This window comes from Melospiza georgiana, chromosome 3 (assembly GCF_028018845.1).
Source record: "Melospiza georgiana isolate bMelGeo1 chromosome 3, bMelGeo1.pri, whole genome shotgun sequence".
Taxonomy (NCBI): Eukaryota; Metazoa; Chordata; class Aves; order Passeriformes; family Passerellidae; genus Melospiza; species Melospiza georgiana.
In genome coordinates, this window is record NC_080432.1 from 4,014,898 (window position 1) to 4,027,518 (window position 12,621).

General features: G+C 40.5%; 1 protein-coding gene across 1 annotated transcript in view; it reads left to right on the forward strand.

Moving 5' to 3' along the window:
• The window catches only part of PKHD1 (PKHD1 ciliary IPT domain containing fibrocystin/polyductin), a 238,083-nt gene extending 227,371 nt beyond the window's left edge, over nucleotides 1-10,712 (forward strand). Inside the window, 4 exon segments of the mRNA XM_058020892.1 lie at nucleotides 879-986; nucleotides 4,619-4,774; nucleotides 5,291-5,425; nucleotides 10,360-10,712. Of these exon segments, the coding sequence (XP_057876875.1) occupies nucleotides 879-986; nucleotides 4,619-4,774; nucleotides 5,291-5,425; nucleotides 10,360-10,712 (752 nt within the window).
• Nucleotides 10,713-12,621: the final 1,909 nt, after the last annotated feature.

The window sequence follows — 12,621 nt, forward strand, 5'->3', positions numbered from 1 at the left end:
CATCACTCAAAAGGCCAGGCCTTGGCTGCTGCTCAAAGATACACACAGTAAAATGGGGATCCAGTTGCAAAGTAAATTACACCTTTTTAAAAGAGCCTACAGAAATAACAATCATGGCAAGGGCAAATGTTGAGTCAGAATGGATTCCCTGATAGATCACAACAAGAGGTAATGTTATGGAGAAATACTGTTTTCTGGGTTTCATTTTAATGCTCCCCATGGAGTTTTTCCCTGCCAGATTTCCAGCTGACAGTGTCTCCTGTACTGTCTCAGGGCAGTCACCTCAGATATTTTCCAGGGCCAAATACCTTTCAAAGCATCTGACAGAGCAGGAGAAAAATTCCAAAAGATTTAACAATAGGACAGGAGAGACTATGCCTGAAAGATAAGTCATAAAATAATTGAATATTCAGCTTGTCCCTTAGTTACAGGGGTTGACATCTTGAGACCATCCCCTTGGGACACTCTTATTATCACTCTCCTAACCTTGGTGAATACTTAGTCACACAAGACATGATTTAAATTTAAAAATGGACATTTGGAACTTCCTGGTGCATCTCTATAGCTCCTGTTACCTTTGTTTGATCCCTTTAACTGCTGCATTCACATTATACCCCCATAACGCACAGAAAATGCCATTTCACAATGAGCTTAAAGAATAAATATTTAGAAGCTGAAGCCCTCCAATCCTTCTGGAATTTGTTTTCTGAGTATCACTGTGTGAAATTTTCTGGAGTTAGACACAATGTTTATGATTAAGATGGATAATGAATTTAGGCTTTCTGAGGTCCCTTAAAGTCATGAGGACTCCCTGAGTTCCTTAAGTGGCACTTACCTGGTTGCTGTTCATTGCAATATGATTTTTTCTGACTGTCCAGGGCTCACCCAAGTGCAGGTCATAGAGGGATGTGCAAGTTTTTCCAATCTGGCTGTCTCCAGCTCAGGAACAAACTGGAGACTTGTCTTCACAGTGACATCACCTCCAGGTAAACCCTGTATTCTGTGTATCCTTTGATGGGGTAAAATCAAAGCCCTACAGGTGGCCTCAATTTATAAAAAAGGAGTTAAACTTTGTTTGAATGGGTGGAGCTATGCCAAACCTCTAAATAGCCTGAGTTCTGTTTCACATCCAAGCTGGCATTCCCCAGGCAGCAGGAGAGCTGGATGATTCCTCTGCTATTCATGCAAGATCTCTCAAATCTAATGAACAAGTACAGAGAAGTATTGTCAGATAAAGGTGCCTCTTTCTCCCTGGATTCCCTTGTATGTATCCCAAGAAATCAGAAACTTAAAATCAGTTAAGTTGCCTGAGCAAACTTTTTCCTATAAATTGCAACCTCTCATTCCCACTTTTTTTCTCTGTTTATATTCAGAATTTTTCCATCTGTGCTCCTGGCTATTTTCATAGTGCCTTTTCCTGACTGCCTGCACCTGGTCACCTTTATAGGTGGTTATGCACATTCAGAGCATGACTCCAGGACTGGGCTCTGCCAGGGCTTTCCTGAGAGCTTGTGGAGATGATGTTTGCACCTTCAGAGGCCCCTGAGCAGCTTAGTAAAAAGGAGGCAGGTGTGCTTATGCCTCCTTGGAAATGCCAGCTGAGGGGGACAAGGCACCCTGTGAAGTCTGCCTTGGAAAATCCTCAAGATGTCTGCACAAGAGAAGCACCTCTGCAACTGTTTTGGGGCCTGACATTATCTGTAAACCTGTTTCTGAAGGAATAGAGGGGTCAAAGTGTTGGTTTCTTGTCTCAGGATGACTGAGGCAAGAATATGAAGAAGCAGGAACAGGTCTGGCACACAGTCCAAGGACATATTAAGATATAAATGTTGTAAGACCATGTGTAAAGTCTCTATTATGGTATTGCATCCATCCATCCATCCATCCATCCATCCATCCATCCATCCATCCATCCATTCATCCATCCATCCATCTCTCTTTATATATAGATATATATGCATGGATATCTCTTCAGATAAATACCATTGTAGAAGATATACCCATATTATCTATCTATCTCTCTATCTATCTATCTATCTATCTATCTATCTATCTATCTATCTATCTATCTATCTATCTATCTATCATCTATCTATCTCTCATGTCTTTCCTCATCCAGACAAAAACAGAGGGAACAAGTACATCTGACTGGTGAAGTGGCCAAGTGGAAGTGGGTATTGAAAAAATCTGAGAAATCAAAAAAGAAGTTTGCAAATATTTAGGCTGCCACAAGTGGCTCATCCAAATCCAGTGCTTCCCATGGCTTGGCAAAGGGAGAATTGAGGTGCATGGAATACTTAGAAGTGGGCCTTCCAAGGGGGGATTTTTTGTGTATTTTGAGCTGCCAAACACATGCAGCTCCCACTACCTTCTAATCAGCGAGAGCAGATGGAAAGTCAGCACCTCACCAGATCTGAATCTTTAGGCTGGAAGCACAGCTTAATGCAATGTGTTTAGAAACCTGTTTCAAGGAAATCCCAAAATCTTTTTTCTGAACAAAGGTCAGAGATCCCTTCTCTGAAATATTTACCAGTCAGAGAGTTACTAGGCATTAATAAAAGAATCACAGAATGGTTTGGATTGGAAGGGATCTTCAAGATAATTGAGTTTTAACTCCTCTGTGTTGGGAAGGGACACTTTTCAGTAGACCAGGATGCTCAGAGCTCCATCCAGGCTGACCTTCAGCACTTCCAGGTATGGGACAGCCACAGCTTCTCTGGGCAACCTGTGCCTGTGCTTAATATCTAATTTAAATCTGCCCTCTTTCATCTTAAAGCCATTCCTCCCCATGGAGGATGTTTAGAGGTACCAATGTGTACAGGCACCTGTGCAGGTATCACCTGTGTAAATCAGATTATTCCACACTTTTAATGTGCATTGCAAAAGTACACACCAAAGGCACAATTCCTTTTGCTCCTTGTAATTGGGAGCCATGCTGGAGACAGCATAAAGGTTTTTGCACTTCCAGATTCTTACTGCAGAGGTTCACTTTAAGGAATTAAACAATCAAATAGTACATGTTTGTGATACATCTCCATGAACCAGTTGCTCTGTGCACCTAGCCTGGCATAATTCACTGTTTGGAGACAGCTCAGGAGGTGCAGCTGATGTCAAATGCAATAATCCCAAATGTTTTAGTGGTAGCTCCTGGGGAGAGCAGACTATTCATAGCCCTACTGCATCATCCTGCTCCTTGTTTTACAGTAATATTCCCTTCCCTGATATGGATCCCAATGGGTTTGATACATCCACTTTCCATTTAAACCAACAGCATCCGACTCACAGACTATTAGAGTAGTGCAAAACACCTTTAAACACCTGTCTGTGCAGAGTCCTTGATACCTGAGAGATTTCTTCTCTCAGCTGAAGTTCATATGTGTTTGTACCTGCAGGCAGATTTCTCCCAATTGGAACATGCTTCCCACCTTGTTCTGATGCAGCTCAGCTTCGTTCAGGTGGACAACACTGACACAAATCTAATTAGTTTCTGCTAAAAGTACCTACAGCTACTTGCCCTGGTCTCCAAGCCTCTATCTTACAGCATTTCTGATTTTTTAAATGAATTCATGAAAAAAAGAAAAAGGCTTTTAGATTTTTATTAAAAGTGGAACTCAAATAAAAGAAACATCCATCCATCAAAATGTTTAGAATTGTGGGGTTAGGACCAATAATGAGTCAGGTAGTAAGACACATAACGAGTTGATGTGCTAATCCACATCCTTCAAGGTGGTCTACAGAGAGTACCAGAGCCAGTTTTCCTAAACTCCTGTCCTTGCCCAGCACATCTGCATTCAGAACTTGTTTTGGAAATAATTTAGGGAATCAAAACCTTTCTCTATTTCAAAAGGGCAGCACTAATCCTCTTCCAGTCCTTTCAGCTCAGATCTGAGACCCAATGAACTCTTGAACACAGAGATTATGAGCAGTGCCTGGCTTGATTCTGCCATTTACAGAAAAGTTTAGAATTTCTGGGTGCAAGAGCTTCTGTCTTTCAAGAGACTAAAGATTTACTGTAACAGCAGGGACACTGACATTTTTTATTTATAATGCTCATTATCAACATGGTGGAAAATATTCACAAGTTCACTGGGAGTTTTCTGCATCATGGATTTAATCTTCATGCTGGTCAATATTTCTGGATTCCCTCTAACTTCTATTGATATGATTCAGGTATAGCTTGAAAAAAAAATCAGTATTAAGAACTGTCTTATCACAACCAGTTTCTGTTGCAGAAAATGTGCATGTTTCCTGTACGGGCCTGATCTGTCTGGCCTCAAAAGCAGATGCATTGTGAATGTATTTTCTGAGGTTTATGTCAGTTAGACAAATTCATAGGAGAAATATTAAGTACTGTTGAATGCAAAGAAACTGTTTATGCTCCAGAAAGCACTGAAACCTTGAAACTTACCTTGTAGAAAAATTGTTGCATATTTGGGTTGTCCTGGTACTAAGTCCTAAATAAATATTGTCCATTAATGTTGGATCTGTCTGGAGATAGATGGATGTGTGGTTTGTCCCTGAATGTATCTTTACCCTGTTAAAAAGCTATAGGGTGTTGTTTTAGCTGTGAAATTGCTGTAATTGCTTTTGTAATAAACCAACTGCTTTAAATTCTCAGGGGTGAAGCTCACTGTGCTGTCCCAGCCATTTGCCACCTTCCCTGTGCCCATGAGAGCCAGGGCCAGCATGATCCTGGTTGTCATACTCGGTTCAGCAGCATCTGCATTCACCATTGTTCTTTCATTCTGCTGGTTCAGGAAGAGCAAAAGCCACAGTAAGTTGGAAATATCCACAAAACTTTATACTTGCAGAATCCTCGTTTCATTTAACAAATCCCCAGAGTGGCCACAATGAGTTTCAGACTGTAGAACTCAGAAAAAGCTGTGGGATGTTCAGTAATTAGGATTTGGTTGTAGTTTATGCAGAGACAAGAGTTGGGCTTCAATAATCAATGTGGTTCCCTTCCAACTCAAAATATTCTATAATTCTGTGATAGTTCGAGGTTATACAGATTTATGCCTATAAAAGCTGTCTGAGTCCAGGCAGATATTACAGAAAGTTTCTTCTTGGAAAGAATTGTTAAGAACTGGAACAGGTTGCTCAGGGTAGTGGTGGAGTCACCATCCCTGCAAGTGTTCAAAGGTGAGCGGACCCAGCATTTAGGGCCATATATATATATTCAAGCAATTTTCTACTATGTATTCAACAAATTTTCAATTTTTGCTCAAATTAATAATTTCTGCTGAGCAGAGATGCACTGAGGGTGATGTGATTGTGTGTTTCATTGCAGAAACGAGGACTGAACAGCCTCATCTCCCACGGGACAGGATCAAGAGACCCAATGAACAAGCACAGCCTCCTGCAGCTCCCACCAAGCCTTGCTGCAGTCAAGGACCCAGTAAAAGTGGAGTGGCTGTAGCAGGAGGTGAGACTGCAATTCATAAATTATTGGACACCAAAAGAGTCAGTTTATGTCTTTTAACATGTTCAGATGTTCCCTGGGAAGTGATGGAGTCACCATCACTGCAAGTATTTAAAAAATGTGTGGGATGTGGCAGCTGGGGAGAGGTTTGATAAAGTGATTGTGCCTTGGATGCAATGATCTAAGACTGTTTTTTTCAACTTTTAATGATTCTATGATTTTATAGGTTTGTATAGGACCAATGGTGTTAGTGTTCAGAAACACATAATCATGAAAATGATTATATGTAGGTGCTTTTATTGAAGAGCTCTGGGTGTCAGAGGTTACCAACCCAAATCTGACTCCGACATGCATTTGGGATGAACACGTTTTTATATTCTATCGTTATATAACTTTCATGTTAATTTTTAAACTTATATTGTTCTATTGTATACATAGATTTCAGCCAAGAATGGCTCCTCATGGCCCCCTTAAATTTCTAACATAGTTTCTCATGATTCTTCTTATGATTATACAATGATTATATTTAATTACTAAACAATCATCACATCTAGCAATTATATCATTGATCCTACTGCTTACGCAGGTGCAATGATCTGGCAAAACACAAAGCCTAACATTTTCAGAGTCTATCTTTAACATTTTCCAGGGCCCCACTATCAATGGCACATTCTCAAAAGGTCTATCTCTTTATTGCCTCCTATTTCTCCTTCCTAATTTTTTTCTGTTTGTCATTTCATCTCTAATACAGATGGAGTGAATTCCCAGCTGCACTGAAGGCAGCAGCATAATCCCCCTTATGCTCACGCTGTGATCCTTGGGGTGTCCTGTGCAGGGACAGGGCCTGGACTTCAGTGATCCTCTTGGGTTCCTTCCCCACAATCCAGGATATTCAATGATCCAATGAGCCCATGATTTCTCCCAGTGTTTTTGGAGTAGGGCAGGGACCAATACTCCTGGTGTCCCCAGGGCTCCTCCCTGTCCACATCTCCAGGTGCTGCAGGTGGATCAAAAGCTCTGGGCAGGTTTGCAGGCTGTGAAGGACTGTGAGTTACACTGGAGGTAAGAAACCCACCCAGGGCTCATCTGCACAGTTCTGTGAGTCCAACCAAAGCAGCTCCACTCCCACCCACCCCACCCTGTGTCCTATTTTATTCCCCAGGGTCCTGCCACCAACAACCCCTTCCCCAACACCTCCTTGAGTCTTGTCCTTTCATCAGCTTCTGATCAAACCCGACTCCTTCTGAGGTCACAGAAAAGCAGACAGCCCCGGGGGCATGTGGCTGGCAGCACAAAGCACCGGCTTCCCTTTTCTGCAAGTGTGAAATGTTCTTACAGTAGTTGAGGGCTTTTTTTTTATCTCACCTGCCAACAGCACAGATCTAAGGGCATTCGGGTAACCCTGATGAACCCCCCATTTGCTCTGTTTTGGGAATTTCTTTTTCCTCCTCCTTACCGAAGCCTGTGGATTACATAAGAGGCAGGAAGAGGCGAGCTGGAGTTTTATCTCCTTTTAATTAGTGTCTATCACAAAAGCAGAGGGAGAGAGAGAAGGAGAGAGGAAATTCTGCAGTTTATGTGTTTTGATATTTGCCATACTCTTCCAAAACACAGCATTCAGCTGTGTGCCTTAGGACACATATCTGCTATAAATTCATTTTTTATCTAATTTGTCTGAGATCTAAGCTTCCTGTGGAGGTCTGAGATCAAAGGATCTGATTCTGTCTGATGTTGGCTCTGACACATAATGCGTGCTGACTTAGTTCTGTCTATAAACTCGCAGTGGGAGGCTGCCACTCTCCCTTGGCACCTTTACATAGTGAACTTTCATTTTGGCTGGGGAGGCTGACAGGTACAGCATTGATTGGAGCCATCGTGTAAATAATTCATGGGAAGAATTTTTTCTGTCAGAAAAAGGCAATCCAGCCACTTAGAGTCTTTTAGGAATAGTTGCAAGACAAAAAAGATTCCCCAATATGTTCAAATCTAAACAAGGATAACAATATCTTAAGTGAATTTAATACATATGACTTGGAAACGTCTAATGTTTGATTCCCCCCTATTTAAAGTGCTGTTAGTTTTGGAGAGAGAGAGAAGAAATCAAAGCTGCACTATTTTTGTTTAGTTTCTGCTTTGTAGCTCTTCCCCTCATAAGAAGTACTGCTTTTCTAACACAATTAAGTGTTCAGGGCCTTTAGTTGTTAATCACCACAGTAAGACTTGCAAAACAGAGATTTTCTCATTGGTGGGTGCTTGTGGAATGCAAAGTCCAGTGGATCAAGGGTTCTGAATATTGTACCAAAAGTAACAGCTGAGGATGAAGAGGAGGAAGAAACCAATATTCACAGTTATGCAGTACAGCAGGGAGAAGGAATCAAGATATTGCCTTGCCCAACCTTGGTCTAACATGAAATATCTCCTTAGCTTCTTGTAATTATCTCTCTTTTGAATTGAAGAACTTCTGAAGGACTAAGGCACTGTTAGCAGAACACACCTGGAGGTGCAGGAACATATTGTTGCTTTTTGCAGTTTATTCTGGTGGTTCAACCAAGTGCTTGTATACTCCTACAATTTACATTTCCAGCTTCAATCTTCTGTCCTTTCCCTGAACCTTTTCAAAATGGCACCTGACTGATTCTTGTTCTGAACTCCTTGGATGTCTTAGCCAGAAATCACTCTATGTTCCTGAAAATATAATCCCAATCTGTAAATTGAGTCTTCCCTTGTGGCTCCTACCTTGCTCAGATCAGCTCCTCCTCCTTCCTTTCTACCAGTTTGCCATTATCCCTTTGTTTTAGAAAATTTCATCAGAATCAATTCCAATTTAAATTCCAAATCACCAGTGGAAGCGCTGAATGTCTTCCATTTCAGTGGTAGAGCCTGGTACTGCCACATATCCCTGAGAATTATTTCCCATATATAATTTCTGCCTGAGCTCTGTTAGCTGGTACTTAATCCAGTTAATCATATGCTTTCATGATATTGAATAGTTTGTATTTAATGTTTAAAAATCAGGAATCTCAAGGCAGTACTTCATCCTTGAAACTGCTTCTACACAGTAAACTTGTAGCCTTCTCCAGTGATTCAAACTTGCCTGAAAAACCTTGTTTCCACTGTTGATAATGGCACCTTTGAAGATGAGAGAGTCAATAAATCTCCAGAACTAACATGCAGCTTTGGTATAAGAGATCATGACCTTATTATCTTGTTTATGTGTCTAAAGAGGAAAATTGAACCTGGTGATGTATGTATTTTATACCTTAAATCAGCCGACTACCTGAAGTTAAAGCCAGCTTAAGAAGGAAAAGTGCTAAACATAATAATATGTCTGAGTGCTGGAATTTTGGAAACAGCTTTCTGGTGGATTTCCAAGAGGTACAACCCTGGAATTTAAATTTATGAGTGTACAGGTTGAAAAAAACAACAATACACTTTAACAGAGCCCAAGCATGAAGTTATTGCCAGGGCTGTCAGAGTTCAGGTTGGTCAAGGAGTGTCTGCACAACCTTTCTGAAATATAATTTAATTTTAGGTGTTTTTGTGAGAAGCAGGGGTGGTACTCAATGATCCTTTATGGGTCTCTTCCAATTTGAGATATTCTATGATTCAGCAAATACAGTTCCAACCAATGAATTGCAGGAAATGCAGAAGAGAATGAATCTGAGCAAAAGGTCTGAGCAGCCATGAGGCTGAATGTCACAGGCTGTTAAGGGTTAAACTGAAAGGACAAACCTAAACCATAAAAAATGGTAATTACACATTTTCTGGCATTATTTGTGCTAAGGACCTACAATGTGTGTGCTGATAAATGGACTAAAAATCTGATTTTGTTCACTCACACAGGACACATTGAACAGGACTAGTTCTGGATTTGGAATGAGTATTAAAGGTTTGGGTGTAGGCTGATGGCATTTTTTTTTCATGGGGGGAAGGAGAGGATTGCAAGAAAATTATAAATGTTTTTAGCATCCACATGAAGCTACAAATTAGGCTGCCAATCATGGCACACTCTGTCAGCTCAGAAATTATCTGCTATATCACTACAAGTGACCCTGCCTCTGTTATTGACAACCATTTGATAGATAAGGATGTAAATGTTTCCACACGAAAAATGTATAGTGTATATTTACTTTTTCCTTCATTTTTTTCTATGTAATTTTTAAAAACAGCATTGCAGGTTACAGGCTCTGCCTTGAGTAGGACTCAAATGTCAGGAATACAAAGTTCTACCCTAAGTTACAGCCTATTTCAGAAAGGGATGATGCATTTTACGGGTGTGTAGTATTAAAATATTATCAGTCTTAGCAATACATAGCTTACTAAAAATATATATTCTGTAAAATTGATTATTAAACACTTATTGAAAATTTTCTGAATGTTAGAGATGCTCTAGCAGCTGTTAGTGTGTCAATAAGCACAAACCAGCTGAGTTTGTTCCTTTTTATTTGTTTGTGGAAATAGCTAATGGTTGTTTGGCTTTGCCAATTTATTTCTGTCAAACTGAAATCTATGGCCATTGAAATGATTTCTGTAACAGTAACTGCTTTTTAATTAATCATAGTTTGGGTTGGAAGGGACTTTAATTATCACCAACTTCCTACCACCCTGGGCAGGCACACCTTCCACTATCCCAGGTTGTTCCAAGCCCCATCCAAAATTTCCAGGGATGAGGCAGCCACAGCTTCCCTGGGCAACCTGTGCCAGTGGCCCACCACCCTCACAGGGAAGAATTTTTTCCTAATGTCTAACCTGAATCTCTCCTGTTCAATTTAAAACTCTTCCCCCTTGTCCTATCATTGTCTGCCCATGTAAAACGGGGGAAAAAATTTTAACATTTATTGATGCCTTTAACACACGATAAAGGTATAAAAGGATAATATACATGAAGGTGGTGTCTCATAATTATTGTGAGAAACAAACATGTCTTGTTTTCATAGAGATGGAAGGAAGTGGAGCAGTGGGAGCTGCCACAGGACATGCAGAGGAGCTGAACCTGCATCCCTGTGAAGCCAAGTCAGCAAGGAAGCCAAGCACCATCCAGCCCAAGACTGGGGACAGACACACCTTTCCCTCAGCCAGGAAAAGTGCCAGACACCAACAGCCCCATGGAAGAAGAGCTCCTGGTGCCTCTGAGGAGCTTCAGCAGCCAGCAGTGCCAGGGTGCTCCAGGCAGGAGGAAATGCCCCAACCTTCAGCTGGGTACCGCCAGGAAGGAGAGAAACACAACAGGATGCCCCAAGCCCAGAATGATGTCAGAGAATGTATGGCCATGGTGGCAGCAGAGGGATGAGGCAGGAATGGGAGGGGATGAACCACCGTGGTCACTTTGGTGATGAGCTCTTTGCTTTTGTGCTCAGAGAAAACCCTGATGGCAACCATGCGGGCAAATGAGCCTGCAGCCAACTGTGAGGCTCATTGATGCTGAGCTTTCTTGGCTTCCAAAATGGGCTGGGTGCCTCCAAACTGCCCCTTGAGAACAGCTCTCCTGACTCCTCCAAAACTCTCTTCAGGAGTTGTGTTGGGGAGCATTTATGACATCAAAAGCAGTCAGGGATCAGCCTAACAACTCAACAGGGTTTCTGACACTGCGATGTTCTAGCATGGATGTAGTCTTAGGGTCTTGAGTATTGCTGGTGAATATCAATATATGTAAATAGATATAAGTTTTCCATTTCTTCCATCCATGCTTTTAGTTTCATTCAAAGAACCCTAGAATGTGCACAAATATTTTCCCTTTTTTTACATTTTTTCAGCTTTCGTTGCGGCTTGAGTAAGTTCTTCCATAGTGCTCTAATTAAACCTGTTTTGTTTTGTTTCTGATTTTTCTGTTTGCTTGTTTGTTTTTTTAAAGTGTTTTACTGAGTAAATCTTCACCATGGCATTGTTTTCTGACACCTTTAAATCACTGACTTGTTATGAACACTACTCTTTATGGATGATAGTAATAATAATAATAATAATAATAATAATAATAATGCTGATATTCTTCAGTTTATTCCTCTGTGCTTTGCTTTACTGAGCTGGAAGATGAGGAACTTTATTATGTCTTTGTACCATAAAATTCTTGGTTGCAAGGTGCCCTGGTGGGACCAGATAAAATTTACACTCCTTTGCAAAAAAAACTACTCAATCAGGAAGATGAGGTGTCTGGCCAGATCAGCAGCGGAAGAGAAGGTGAGAAACCTTCATTTGGAAAACACTCAAATAATCCACAAACCAGTTCTCTTCAGGCTGAAGGAGTTAAGGTGCAGATTCTGATCAAGCTGTTCTGTTTCCCAGGCACAAAAATAGATTCACCAGCTTTGGCTTCTGCACTGTGCTGTCTTTATAATCATAATTTTGGGGCAAAATTAGACTGACTGCACACTGAGTCAGGCTTCTTGTTGAGTGAAGAGGAGTTTTTTTCGATTAAGACACTTGTGGATGAAGATCTTATTAAGTGCAGTGGATCGACTTTTCTGACCTCTTCCATGGTATAGAAAAGCCATTTAATACATTATTTTCTGCAGAGGCCAAAATATTATTATTGGGTAGATCCCTACTGCTCATGATTCAGGGTCTGAATAAAAAGTTATAGCTTTCAAAGACATCAATTTCTGGTGAAATTATTGGGAAACCCTTCTTTTTCTCCACAGCTGATATCCAGTTTCAGATGATTTCTCATGGTAGGAGAGCCTCTCTACAGAAACACAATTCCTCCACTCCATGAATTCTATTTCCCTTCAGTGTTTCTACTTCTAGTAAATTACTCCATCACATCCAGCCAGTATAAAAGAAAATAATATATTATTACATATGTTGAAATGCCAGAAAATATCATTGAATTAGTTATATGAAAATACAATACAAAGAATTTTTTAGGGGAAAAAGTCAGATATGCTGGAAATAGTTAAGGGTTTAAATTAATCCTTTAGTTCATAATCCTTGAATTTATCCATACTTTGTTTCTAGAATAAGTAATATCTTGTACAGCTGGACCTCTAATAGAATTAACAGGGCTAAAAGGCCTTAATTGCAGCATTTTCAACAGAGTGAGTGGTAGCACATGGGAAAGAAGTAGGCAGAAAGTGAAAAAAACATGGTGAAAAATTAGTGCAAAGATGCAGCAAATCCTGAATAACACATTTAGGGAATCTTGTGTATCAGGAAAAGAAAAGAAAAGAAAAGAAAAGAAAAGAAAAGAAAAGAAAAGAAAAGAA